This window comes from Bos mutus, chromosome 11 (genome assembly GCF_027580195.1).
Source record: "Bos mutus isolate GX-2022 chromosome 11, NWIPB_WYAK_1.1, whole genome shotgun sequence".
In the NCBI taxonomy this organism is placed as follows: Eukaryota; Metazoa; Chordata; class Mammalia; order Artiodactyla; family Bovidae; genus Bos; species Bos mutus.
In genome coordinates this window covers 57,827,223-57,841,378 of record NC_091627.1, presented here as the reverse complement: position 1 = coordinate 57,841,378, position 14,156 = coordinate 57,827,223, and the positions used below count along the sequence as shown (strand labels likewise).

General features: G+C 45.3%; 1 protein-coding gene across 1 annotated transcript; it reads right to left on the bottom strand.

The window, feature by feature from the left end:
- Positions 1-563: 563 nt before the first annotated feature.
- LOC138989893 (cold shock domain-containing protein E1-like) lies at positions 564-4,201 on the bottom strand. Its single transcript, XM_070379432.1, is given in 3 exon segments — positions 564-3,342; positions 3,377-3,480; positions 3,482-4,201. Coding segments are annotated over 3 exon segments (2,304 nt in total). The 5' UTR covers positions 3,779-4,201; the 3' UTR covers positions 564-1,439.
- Between the last annotated feature and the right edge of the window lie 9,955 nt (positions 4,202-14,156).

Here is a 14,156-nt window from a genome sequence, read left to right as displayed (position 1 = left end):
TTACACAGGGCACAATTATATCACCCAATGCTATTTTTAGCATGTGAACTTTTCCAGAAAACCAAGGCAGGTGCTTTGTATCAATGTTCTGACAAAAGAGTAAAATGTGCATTTATAAACTCCTCATAATAGGTCACCACAAAAATAAAAGGACTTATGTTTTCATTAGATGGCTTTCTTTTTTTTTTTAGTGTCTCAAAAATCAGTAAAACTTTATTCGCTTCCATTCTTTCGCCATTAACAGAAAACTGGAGAAAGCAAAATGTTATGTGTTTACAAAGATAAATGGCCTCTTTACCCAGAGAAGATCAAAACCTCAAACGACAACGGGGAAGATAAAACACCCTCCCCCACATCCCCTGAGCTGACCCATGTCATCTTAGACAAAGCCTTCAGTCCACTGGCCAGGGACCTTGTATATGACCAATTCAAGATGAGGGCCAAGAAATCAGACCAATCCGTTCCCGTGATAAAAAGTCGAACAGAAGCTACACCAAGGGTCAAGTGCCTGTTTTTACAGGACACAGGAACCAGGCGGCTACTTATAAAAGAAACAAGATTCATTTCAGGCACAACTTTTTTATTATTTTTTCTTTTGTTTTGTTTTGAAATCAGTAAAAGAAACTGGGTCCTATAAGCTGCAGTGATCTAAGCAGCAGCAAGTTTGTGCATTCGTCTTTTTGTTTTTGTTTAAATACGTTTAAATTATCACACTGCTGGCACACCTCATTTGCATGAAATTCTGCACCATACATACTAATTTTAGTAAAGTTACCCACCCCCCACGCCAGGAAAAAAAAAAAACTACTCTGGAAGATAATTTTCACTGAAATCTAACCAAACTTCGTTAAGTGGACTGTGACAAGATTATAAATGATATGAAAAATAACATTTTAACATTTGGCCATCAACTTAAGGAAATGGTTTGCCTATACAAATTTTGGTAATTTTTAATATATTCTACCCTCATATGGTCCTCAGAATTAAAGCATAATAAACAGAAAAGGAAAAAGAATGCAACTGAGTGCTAAGGCAGAAATCTTGCCAGAAGTAATGAAGGTAGAGTATATACTAAATATCAAGTGCAGAATTTCATAGGGCCAACAAGTTAACAGTCTATATTTTTCTCTTACACAGGCGAAGTGGATTTTGCGATTACCAGTTGCGTTAAATGCACCAAATAAAGCTCCTAAAATTGATACTATAAGGCGCCACCTTAAGTTTTCCAGGCTGCAACTGTGCATAATTTTAAAATGGTTTTCTTAAATTTATTTATTTTTTTAAACATAACACGAGGAAGGTGTTAAAACTGGTGTAATAGCTCAATAGAATAAGTATTCCAGATTTTGGGAGGGATGAAGAGGAAGATATTCAGAACCCTTCACCAGAATTCCCCCAACTTGATCATAGTGGATTAATGATGTGCTTTGTGGATGTGGTTAGTCAATCGCACCAGCTTGACGGATCTTTCTTTCTGCACCAAATCCCATTGAGTTATCTGGTCCCCTTGGCTGACGAAGAACCATTAGGCGAGGAGCACTGGCATCATCCAGGGTGATATTCTTCAAGCGATTGACCAGCCTATCAGGTCGTGGAGCTGCAACAGCCTTGGGGCCCTCGCAGACTCGCCAAACATTACAAGCACTGCACTTGCCAGTGCGCTGATTAAGAATCACTGAGAATTCCACCTCATCTCCTGCCTGTAGCTCAATGCCATCCTGAACTTCTTTCACATGGAAAAAGAGCTTCTTGCTATCTCCTACTTCATAGTTAATGAAGCCAAACTGATCTTTCACACACTCCACTGTAGCCCTACGCAGGGGTGTGATGTTGTAGGCCATAGTCTGTGCGTTTTGGCCCAGGACACACAACTGGAACTTGACACTCTCCCCTTTCTGTAGGCAATCCCCTTTGTTGGCCATCCCAACTATGCCAAATGGATAGACTTCACCTTTCATATCCCCTTCGTCCACAATCTCAATCATTCCTTGGTACTCATTCTGTGTTGGATCAACACTCCTCAAGGGGCGAATGACTTTACCAGAGTAGATGGTGGGATCAGCTTCCTCAGTAATGCCATTCACTGAGTGTGTTTTGTTCACTTTTTCTGCACTGACTTTGTTGCCTTTTCCTTTGGACAAGCTGTACTCGACCATGTCCCCCAGTTCCAGGCTATCAACATCACCAGAGAACTCACTGTAATGGAAAAAGATTTCCTTATCATGATTGGCTGTTTCAATAAATCCAAAATTATCCTTCAAAGTTGCCACATAACCCAAGAGCCTCTTGGAGTTCGAATTACGACCTAAGAGTCGCACACAAGTTGCAATCTGCTGTCCAGGCCTCTGTTTGTCACTAATACTAAATTCAACCTTGTCTCCTATTTGAGGAGAAGTAGATCCTTCCACATCCTTGGCTTGAAAAGCAATAGTCAATTTCACCCCACAATCATCATAAGCAATAATGCCATCCTCAGCCTCCTTTTCTTTGCCTTTATTTGGGCTAGTGGTTTTAGGATTCGAAAAAGTGGCCTCTTTTTCTACAGTGCCCAGAAAACGATGATATGAATGGGAGTGGAATGAAACCATGCCCTTGGGAAGTTTTTTAATCCTAATAGCATGATTTCTTTGGGCAGAGAGCATATCAGGAACCACAGTAAACTCTACTTCATCTGCAATATGAAGCTGGTTCCCATCCAGAATTTCACTGAAGTGGAAGAACATACGAGCATCATGATCCACACACTTGATGAAACCAAAACCATCTCTCATGGCAGCAATTACACCCCTCTCTCTGGCTTCATTAGTGAACTGAAATGTATTTGATAGAACTTCTATGTTGGTTGCTCGTTCTAATTTGTCACGACGGTCTGTTGAAATATTAAACCTAACGTGGTCACCTTCCAACAGGGTCACCTTGGATTTTGTATCTTTGTCTCCAAAGGGAAGTTCTTTAGGAATCACAAAATCAACTTTGATGCGTCCTGGCAATGGGTCATTCTGGTTTTTACTGGGTACTTTGGGGATGACTTTGGTTACAGTTCCTTCAAAATGTTCAATGCTGATATCTTCAAAAATGACTGTTCCTTGAGGCAACAGTCTGACATCTGTTGCAACTTCTTTACCATTTCGGTCCTTGATTGTGAATTCCACGTCATCTCCAGGCTGTAAGGATTCTAAGTCACCCTTAAATTCACTACAGTGAAAGAATATCTCCTTTACAATATCGCCTCTTTCAATAAAGCCAAACGCCTCTTTCATGGCACAAACTACTCCCTGATAGCGAGCTTGTTTCTTTTTCAACAGCATAATATTACGAGCACTTACAGCACCAGTATGTAAACAATTGTTATCAATTGTTTAACAATTTTATCAAATTGTTATCAATTACAAAGTTTATTTTATCTCCAGTTTCCAGCTGAACATTCCCTTCAACGTCTTCAGGGGTGTAAGTCAGATAAAACACTTCTTGTCCATTAATTCATTTTTTCAGGGAGGATTTCCTGTTTTATCTTCACCAGTTTAACAGCTATGGGTTTCCCAGTCCGCCGGTCAGATGATACTTCAAATTCAACATCATCTCCTACTTTTAAGTCCTGCAGGTTGCCATTATACTGTGAACAGTGGAAGAAAAGTCTAGCTTGCCGTTCTGAACACTGAATAAATCCATAAGAGGTTAGCAGTTTTTCAATAACCCCAGTCTCACGCAGTGCTGCTGAAGTACCATTGGGGTACCCATTATGTCCATTGTTGTGGAGAAGGTTTGGATCAAAGCTCATCTCACAGTGATAATCAAATATTGCACTTTCAGTAGTATTTGCTGATTCTTCTTTTTCAGCAGACGTTTCAAAGAATGAAAGTTGCTAGTATTTAAAAAAAAAAAAAAGAGCGAGAGAAAACGATCTATCAAGCTAATAAAGAATACAACTGCTGCTGCACCGGGCAATCTCACAGTACAGCACTGAAGAAAACAAAGACTACTAGCAGCGTTGGGAAGTGCTCTTTCAAAGCTGTTGAGTAGGCACAAACTTCTTGTTTCAGATCAAGTGTTGTGTCTTCAACTTAAGTGTACTCTTCTTTGGTCTTGTTGGTTGTTTCGAGGTTTGTTCCCTGCCTGATCTGAACTTGAAGCAGCAGTTTCAGGTGGTAAAGTCTGTTCTGTTACACTTCATACCCAACAGCTCAGCGCCCCGTCTCCAGCGCCGCCATCAGATGGATTTCTTAAGTGAGTGCCAACTGCCTCTCACTGCTGGATCTGGGGTGATGCAGCTCAAGAAAGAGGAAGGGAAGGAAAATACAAAGGTTCAACTTTTACTGATTTGTGGCAATTACCTCCTTCCCGGAGAGGTATTGTGTGAGCAGAAGAAAAGAACAAAGCGCTGAGAAATGCAGCCTCCTCTGGAAGCTCCCAACCCCTTCACCCCCTCCCCACTCCATCCCAGTGAAGAAGAGCACAGAGGTGGATATGATGGGTACATCAACTTTTAAGTAGAGTGTTCAAGATTTAAAAATTAAACATGTTAAGTTGCTTCAGTCGTGTTCAACTCTTTGTGACTTTATGGACTATACTTGCCAGGCTCCTCTGTCCATGGGATTCTCCAGGCAAGAATACTGGAGTGAGTTGCCATTTCCTCTTCCAGGGGATCTTCCCAACCCAGGGATCAAAGCTGTGTCACTTAAATCTCCTGCCTTGGCAAGCATTGGCTCTTTACCACTAGCGCTACCTGGGAAGCCCCCCGCCAAAACTAAACATAGCCAGAGGATTTTTTTTTAGGGCAGTGAAAATATTCTATATGATACTCTAATGGTCAATCCATATTATCATACATTTGTCAAAGCCCATAGACTATACAGCACAAAGAATGAACCCTGGACTTCCCTGGTAGTACAGTGGTTAAGAATTTGCCTGCCAGTGCAGGGGATGTGGGTTTGATCCCTGGTCTGAGAAGATTCCACATGCCCCAGGCAACTGGGCCTGTGTGCCACAACTACTGAGTCTGTGCTCTAAAGCCTGTGCTCCACAACAAGAGGAGCCACAGTGACGAGAAGCCAGTGCACCACAACTAGAGCGTAGCCCGCTCTGGCCGACGCTAGAGGAAGTCTACACGCGCCAAGGAAAACCCAGCACCACCAAAAATAAATAAACGAAAATTAAAAACAACTACAGCAAGCAAAAAAAGCCCTTTCCTCATTTACCTTTCTTCAGAGTCCTAAGGAGTGGCAGGTCGTGGGGAGACCTGTTTATGGGAAGCCCAGAAATGGACATACATGGAAACTCTAAAGCCGGGTCACCCAATTGCAAAGGAGGAGAGATGGCCCAGTTCAGCCACAAGGACAAGGCTCAGAGCGCACACGTGGAGCTGAGCAGTGTTCCTTCCTGAATGGCAGAGCTACGGTCACATATAAGAGTATAAATGACTTCAGGCTGCTGACGTGGCTGGGGGTATCCAAGGCAGAGCGCCTGATGCTCTCGGCTCCTCCACTCAGGCGGCTGAGACCGCTGAGTTTTGTGTCTGCCCATGTGAGGTACAAGGGAGAGGTGAGTCCATCCACTTATCATCACCTTTTGCATGGCTTATTTGCTGTTTCAAGAGCACGGCCAAGTAGGTGCCCTGAATGCACACAGGCCTGTCCCTTGCGCTTGATTCATGGTGTGGCCTCCGGCAGGATGCAGGTGTGGGGAGTTGGCAGTGGCAAGTCAGAGGTGTGGGAAACTCTCTCCATAGAGATAAACATCTCTTGGCCCACTAGCGTAATTACAGAGATACTTTGTGTGGAAGAATCTGAGGAAGAAATAATAGCAATAACATTTTGGAAGCAGGAAAGCAAACCAAGGTAGAATAACTGGCTGAACGGCCTTTCGAACCCAATCCCAAGTATGACTTGGAAACAGATAGAGCAAATGTTTCACTCCACAGACTCCTCAGAGGGAGGAAACTGGAGCTGCAGGAACTTCTGGGTCCAGCAAGCAGGAGTTGTGTGGTTAATTGGGTGAGGACTAGGAGAAGCACTGTCTGAGGAGTAGTCAGAATATGTAAGTGGGCTTCCCAGGTGGCTCAGTGGTAAAGAACCCGCCTGCCAATGCAGGAGACACAGTTTCGATCTTGGATCGGGACGATCCCCTGGAGAAGGAAATGGCAACCCACTCCAGAATTCTTGCCTGGGAAATCCCACAGAGGAGCCTGGCCGGCTACAGTCCATGGGGTCGCAAAGAGTAGGTCATAACCTAGTGACTAGAACAACAAGAACAAACAACAACAATAAATGTAAATATATGTTTATAGATGCAAACCAAGCTAGGATTATGTAAATTACCTTGCGCTCACCAAAATCAATGTTTGCGCTTGGTAAACAATCTATGAGTATCTACTGTTAATGTCTTTTCTAGGTCCCTTAAGACCCTTTTGATTCCACTAGGCACATATCCCTCTCTTGCAGTAGAAATCTGGAGTTTCTTTCACTCTCTGCAGAGGGTAACAGAGTGGGTCTCTGGATTGAGGGCCAAAAGACTGAATATGTGGATTGTAGAACAGAATGATGGAGGATTCATGCCATTAATTTATAAATTCAAGGACTTTCAACTCTTCTTGCCACTCAAGGTTCAGAACATGCTGGCAGCCTGACCCACCTTTCAGGAAGGAACCTGGAAGATTTTCCTCTAGGAGTCTGGGCAGCTCTGGGCTATGTGGGAAACTGCCCACCCAGATCTCCTACAATATGGTCAGGCTCCATCCACACAGGCTGGACTGATGAGGAAGTGCCATCTGAGATAGCTCTTGGGAGGTTTTAAGAGGGAAGTTAAAGAGCTGGGGTGGAAGGAATAGTATAACAAATATGCAGACACAGGAAAGGTGAGGCCTTGGAGAAAGGGGGTGAATGGGAACTGGGCCAGGGAGCAGGGCAGGAGTAGGGAGAAATGGGAGATGAGGTTGGAAAGGGTGTCTGGGATCAACAGGTGTCTGACAAAGGGATGAGTGAGCAGGAGCAACCGGGTTCATCTGCAAGTCTGTGCTGGTTGTTGCCCTGGGGACCAGATGGAAGAAGGCCCTTAAGACCAAGCTTAGGAGATGAAAGCTATTTTAGTAGATAATAAGGAGCCTGATGAAAAGTTTGCAAACAGGAAAGTGACGTACAGAATTGAGTTAGACTTGAAAGACGAATTAATTTATGAGCCAGATGCTGAGGAAGGCGATGTGGGGCTACACCAAGGTTAACTGGGAAACTCTTGGATGAATCAGTGTCCATATTTAGAGGATGAAGAAGAGATCAGAGTACAAAACAGAAATTGCTCAAAAAGGAATTGAGCCCCTTGGACAGGAAACAAGAACTCTGATGGAATGCAGGAGAAAGGATTGAGCAAGAGAGAGAGAAAGCAGCTGCCAGCCCATCGGATGAAAACAAACACCTTGAACTCGACAGGAGACTTCAAATGTTACTAAACTTTTTTGGCAGTTGTCTCCCCTTTAACCAGCCTAACAAGGAATGCCAGGAAAGACTCATTTCCCTTTTCCACTGATGTGGTCTCTTTTCAGCTTTCCAACTGAAAACAGCCTTGTGGAAGCATTAACTTGTTTGAAGCAGCTTACAAATAGAGGAAGTTTGGGAAGTTGACTTTCCCAGCAAGTGTTTTGTCCTTGGAGATTCTTTTCCCCTCAGCGTTCTGCATGGGACTTCCCTGACAACGTAGGTGATTACTAGGTCCATCCTTCTGTGACGAGAGGTGGCAGTGCCAGCAAAGTAGCCCATGAAGGAAACAGGATCCTCCCCTCCAACTCAGAAGTTGTATTTCCCCACCTGCCTGCAAACTTGAAATTGATCGCCTTCTTTTTTCTCTGAATAAAGGCATGGAGGTCTTGGTTACAAGGGCAAATAGTGGTTCGAAAAGGGAAACAAAATGTTCATTACTAACCATTTACACCTTGGTTCATGTAGCAGGGCCCAAAGGAAGGAAGGCGTCCCAGGATAAATAATAATTCATACTGATCACACTTGAGAGTAAATTAAAGACATCCACAGTCATCATCTTGATCCTCAGAGTAACACTGAGGGCCTTGTAGGAGTATCATCTCCCTCTGACAGCTGAGGGAGTCAAGACTCAGAGAAGTTCAGTGACTTGCCCAAGAACACACAGGGAGCTGGCACTGGCAGAGCAGGTGTGGAGGTGGACAGTCTGGGGCACCCTTCCAGGGTTCTGTGAGGTGGCAGGACATCCAGAGGACCTTGGGCACAACACCACCTTCTAGGGTTGAAGCCATATTGTTTGTTTAGTCCCTAATTCATGTCTGACTCTTTGTGACTCCATGGACTGCAGCCCTCCAGTCTGCTCTGTCCATGAGATTTCCCAGGCAACAATACTGGAGTGGATTGCCATTTCCTTCTCCAGGGGATCGTCCTGATCCAGGGATTGAACCTTGTCTCCTGCATTAGCAGGTGGGTTCTTTACCACTGAGCCACCAGGGAAGCCCTGAAGCCACATTAGGCTCCCATAAATTTCACTCACTGCCAAGGCCTCTTCCTTCTGAGTGAGATAGAAAAAAGGGAAGAAGAGAATCATGGGCAGTAAAACCCAGACCACCCATCAATCCTGAAACCCACATCTCCATTCCAGTTCTTTGTTCCTCTGTGGGAGAAGGTTCTGGAGAGCCAGCCCTACAGTCACTACCCGCTCCAGATTTCCCTCCAAGAGCCAAGATTTCTGCCTGAAAACATGGCCCTTTCTGGGAATTCTGTCCTCCTGACATGTGATCACTTTAGTTCACAGTCCAAGGTCCCTGAGGTGCTCAGAGGTGGGAGTTGACTGCCAGTAGAACAGCCCACCAAGATGGATAAACACGGAGGTGGCTCCAGACATTCTCCAGAAAGGACTTTGCCTCCCAAGCTCAGGTCCTGGATGGACATTCATAGGAACTACATCTGAAGGAGGCAAAAACATGGCCATGACTCTGGATTCAAATAATCCCAAATAAGCTGCCGCTATAACAAACCTTCCCAGGCTTCCCAAGTGGCACTAGTGGTAAAGAACCCGCCTGCCAATGCAGGAGATGTAAAAGACATGCGTTTGATCCCTGGGTCTAGAAGATCTCTTGGAGGAAGGCATGGCAACCCAATCCAGTATTCTTGCCTGGAGAATTCCATGGACAGAGGAGACTGGTGGGCTATAGTCCGTAGGGTCGCAAAGAGTTGGACGTGATTGAAAGGACTTAGGCCACACACGCATGACAAACCTAGACAGCATAGTGAAAAGCAGAGACAACACTTTGCCGACAAAGGTCCGTCTAGTCAAAGCTATGGTTTTTCCAGTAGTCATGTATGGATGTGAGAACGGGACCACAAAGAGGGCTGAGTGCCAAAGAATTGATAGTTTTGAACAGTGATGCTGGAGAAGACTCTTGAGAGTCCCTTGGACTTCAAGGAGATCAAACCAGTCAATCCTAAAGGAAATCAACCCTGAATATTCATTGGAAGGACTGTTGTTGAAGCTGAAGCTCCAATACTTTGGCCACTTGATTCAAAGAACCAATTCATTGGGAAAGACCCTGGTGCTGGGAACGACTGAGGGCAAGAGGAGAAGGGGCGACAGAGTATGAGATGATTAGATGGCATCATTGACTCAGTGGACATCAGTTTGAGCAAACTCTGGAGATAATGAAGGACAGGGAAGCCTGGTGTGCTGCAGTCCATAGAGTCGCAAAGAGTCAGTCATGATTTAACAACTGAACAACAGCAATGAAGCCAGTGCTACCCTTCCTCAGGATCCCCATGGCAGATCCTTTCAGAGAGGAAAAACCCAGCAAGAACAGCAGATAACTTGCAGAAGCTTTGACCCAATCCAATGTGGAGCTCAGCAAGGCTGCACTCATTGTCAAGGCCACAGGAAGGAAGGAATGAAGGAGGCCAAAGTGTTCTTTGGAGCTGAGTCCCTCTGGGAATTCAAGGAGAGCTCTTAGGCTCCTCCCTGTCCCTCCCCTCATCCCCACTCCCCCAAGGTACACCCTCACTCGACAGTTTGCAAGGGATCACTGGGGTTTATAGGGCCAATGCTGCCCATCTAAGGACCTTGGTTAGAGGACCCAGGACCCATAATAAAACTGGATGATTGCTTCCTCACCCCTTTACCTCAGACCTCAGGGGAAAAATTAGAGACTGGCAAGAGCCCCATCCCCCACCTGGACTCCACCCTTGACTCAGACCATCTCATCAATATATCATTTGAAAATAAATAATCATTAAAAATGTCTAGAATAGGGCTTCTCTGGTGGCTCAGTGGTAAAGAGTCCGCCCGCCAATCCCGGAGATGCAGGTTCAATCCCTGATCTGGGAAGATCCCACATGCCAAGGTAAAACTAAGCCCATGTGCCACAACTGTTGAGCCTGTGCTCTAGAGCCCGGGACCCACAATTCCTGAAGCCCTAGAATCCATGTGCACCACAAAAGCCACCGCACTGAAAAGCCTGTGCACTGCAACAAAGAGTAGCCCCTGCTTGCTACAAACTAGAGAAAGCACACACACAGCAATGAAGACCCAGCACAGCCAAATATAAATGAATGAATGAATAAATGAATACATAAAGAATTGCTTAAAATGACCATGATAGGCATTCATCTGTGACTCATCAGAGTATCTTTCACATCTGAATGCTCTTGATGGCCCAATGAATGCAATTTAATTCAACACAGCACAGTGAAGGGACTATTTGAGTCAGAAAGAGGAATACTGCATGAGCATTCAAAGCAGCAATCGCAGCATCATCAGGAAAACACATACCCACTAGTGGCCATTCAGGCCAGTGTTAAGTTAAAGTTTTGGAAGAACAGGGGAGGCAACCATTCTTTCTGGATAGAGGAGAAAAGTTGGGCACCGGGCTGAGAGAGGAAGAGGTATTTGGTTAGACCTTTGGGCCTCTGCTGGGAAGGGCTTGTGATCAAAGCAGAGAGGTAATGTACTTGTGTGTTTGAGAAAAGGCGAGCACTCTGGAAGGGCGATATAGGACAGATGTGAGTGTTGAGTTAGGGGAGAGAAGGAATGAGCCATCTACCTTGGGCCAGGTAGCCCAGCAACAAGTGGAGCAGGACAGGGAAGGGAGTGTAAGAGAGAGATTAGTAAGCAACAAGGAACACTTGGGCACTGTTATCAGAACAGACCGGTTTCTCCCCTGAGAAATAACATCTATGGTGAGAAGGGCATTGAATCAGGGACTTCCTTGATGGTCCAGCAGCTAAGACTCTGGGCTCCCAATGCTGGGGGCCTGGGTTTGATCCCTGGTTGGGGAGCTAAATCCCACATACTGCAATGCTGCAACTAAATGCCATAATGAAGACCAAAGATTCCAAATGCTGTAAGACCCGGTGCAGCAAAAGAAAGAAAGATTTAAAAAGAAGAAGTGCATTGAACCAAGAAGACCATTCCTAACTCTGGCACTCATAGCCAAGGGACCTTGGATGAGTGGGTTCCCTCCTGGGTATCAGCTAGCTCCTGTATAGGTGGAAGAAATGAATGCTTTCCATTGGTGATGCTTGACATCACATCCCTCCTAGAAGAAAGCAGATGGCCCATGAAAGGGGGAAGCTGAGGACAGCTCAGTGAAGGAATTGTTGACCAGGTGCATGCATGCTAAGTCATTTCAGTCATGTTGCACTCGGTGCGACGCTATGGACTGTAGTCCACCAGGCTCTTCTGTCCATGGGATTCTCTGGGCAAGAATACTGGAGTGGATTGCCATGCCCTCCTCCAAGGGATCTTCCTGACCCAGGGATCAAATCCACGTCTCTTAAGTCTTTGGTGTTGGCAGGTAGGTTCTTTACCACTAGTACCACCTCAGAAGCCCAATTAAGGGAGCCAAAAGGAGACGGTAAAATGCCAGAGACTTGCAACATCTGGAAGCCATTATCACTCCTTGACCTGAAGGGATATGTTGAGAAACTGGAAGCTGGTGTTCTTAATTAATAATGTGCTGATTATGACCTGCAGAGTGCAGAGGCAGAGCCACTTACGTGGGGGTGGGTGGGGGGCGGTGCACAGGACAGAGCTCCCTCAGCATCTGAACTTCCACTTTGAGGAAATGAAACCCATGGGGTCATGTTGATTGAAGGCACCTTTTTTCAATACACCTACACAAAGTAAGTAGAGTCATAAAATTTATTACTGTCAAGATTCTAAGAGCTGGGGGAAGAGGGTGGGGCACAGTAAGCTGGGAGAAGGCCAGTCATCCAACGAAAGGTCATGAGTGAGCAGGACAGACAGAGCAGGGCAGCAAGCACCTGATACTTATACGATAGTGCATGTGGAGGTTACTAAGTTTTCTAGCACTTAACTCTCAGTGGTTCTTTTTTAAAATATTTATTTATTTATTTTTGGCTGTGCTGCATGCAGGCTTTTCTCTAGTTGCAGCAAGCAGGGGCTACTCTCTAGTTTCATGCACCAAGCTTCTCATTGCGGTGATTCTCTTGTTGGCACAGAACTGGCTCTAGGGTGCGACAGCTTTAGAACTTGTGGGGCAGGGGCTTAGTTGCTCTGTGGCAAGTGTGAACTTTCCATACCAAGGATCAAACCCATGTCTCTTACACTGGCAAGTGAATTCTGATCACTGGACCACCAGGGAAGTCCTAAATGGTCATTTTAAAGCTGCCCCTGGGAATCCCTGGCGGTGCAGTGCTTAGGACTCCACACTTCCACTGCTATGGGTCTGAGTTTGATCCTGCATGCCATGCAGACAAAATTAGTAAGCACACAAGTAAATAAATAAATAAAGCTACCTCATAAAGCAGGAATCCTGAGGGCAGGAATCCTAAACTCAAGTCTATGTAAGAGTTGGACCATAAAGATGGCTGAGTGCTGAAGAATTGATCCTTTCAAACTAGGGTGCTGGAGAAGACTCTTGAGAATCCCTTGGACTTCAAGGAGATCAAACCAGTCAATCCTAAAGGAAATCAACCCTGAATATTCATTGGAAGGACTGCTGCTGAAGCTGAAGCTCCAATACTTTGGCCACCTGAGGCCAAGAGCCAATTCATTGGAAAAGACCCTGATGCTGGGAAAGATTGAAGGCAGGAGAAGGGGTTGATAAAGGATGAGATGGTTGGATGACATCATTGACTCAATGGACATGAATCTGAGCAAACTCCGGGAGATGTGAAGGACAGGAAAGCCTGGCACGCTGCAGTCCATGGGGTGGCAAAGAGTCAGACACGACTGAGTGGCTGAACTAAAATGTCCAGACTCTGAGTGTGAGCAAAATTATCATACTGTAAACTACCCAGGCAGCAACTCAGAAGAAGACAAAAATTGCTTTTCTGACAACATGAAACTATTAGCTGTGAGAGAGGGTCAGCAGGACCAAACCTGTAGCCTTCAATAGAGAATATGGCCACTGACAACTGGGGAAGAATAGGTCAGAGGCCAGAGGCGTGAGCACCCTGACCTGCAGCTCCGTGCCTCTCAGCTGAATACACGCAAAAGCCAGAGAGCAAGGGAGCAGCTGGAGGTGGTCTTCAGGTCTCAGCTTCTCAGAGCAAGGTGGAGACGGGCCTGAAGGAGGTGTGGAAAATGTCTCACACAGGTAGCAGGCTGACAAATGAAATAGCTATGTGTTTATTTTCATGTGTAATAGAGAGAATATAGCTAGCACATCAAAACCATCCATCCATTCACAGCTGTCATTGAGCAGGGAAAAGCTGGAGCAGATCTTTCAGGGATAAAACATTAGATGGTTGAGAGAAAATATTAAGTGATGGTAAGGTAGTACAAAAATATGCCAAAAATCACAGAGGTGGCATTTCTACAACTGAAGTTTGGGAAATTCTGGGCTGGATGATATATAAGATTTCTTCTCTCTCTGACTCTGAGTTTCTAAGTGTCTCCGTGTACCCATAACTGAGTGCAAGAACTATCTCAGGTAATCTCAGATCAGATCAGATCAGATCAGTCGCTCAGTCGTGTCCGACTCTTTGCAACCCCATGAATCGCAGCACACCAGGCCTCCCTGTCCATCTCCAACTCCCGGAGTTCAATCAGACTCACGTCCATCGAGTCAGTGATGCCATCCAACCATCTCATCCTCTGTCGTCCCCTTTTCCTCTTGCCCCCAATCCCTCCCAGCATCAGAGTCTTTTCCAATGAGTCAACTCTTCGCATGAGGTGGCCAAAGTACTGGAGTTTCA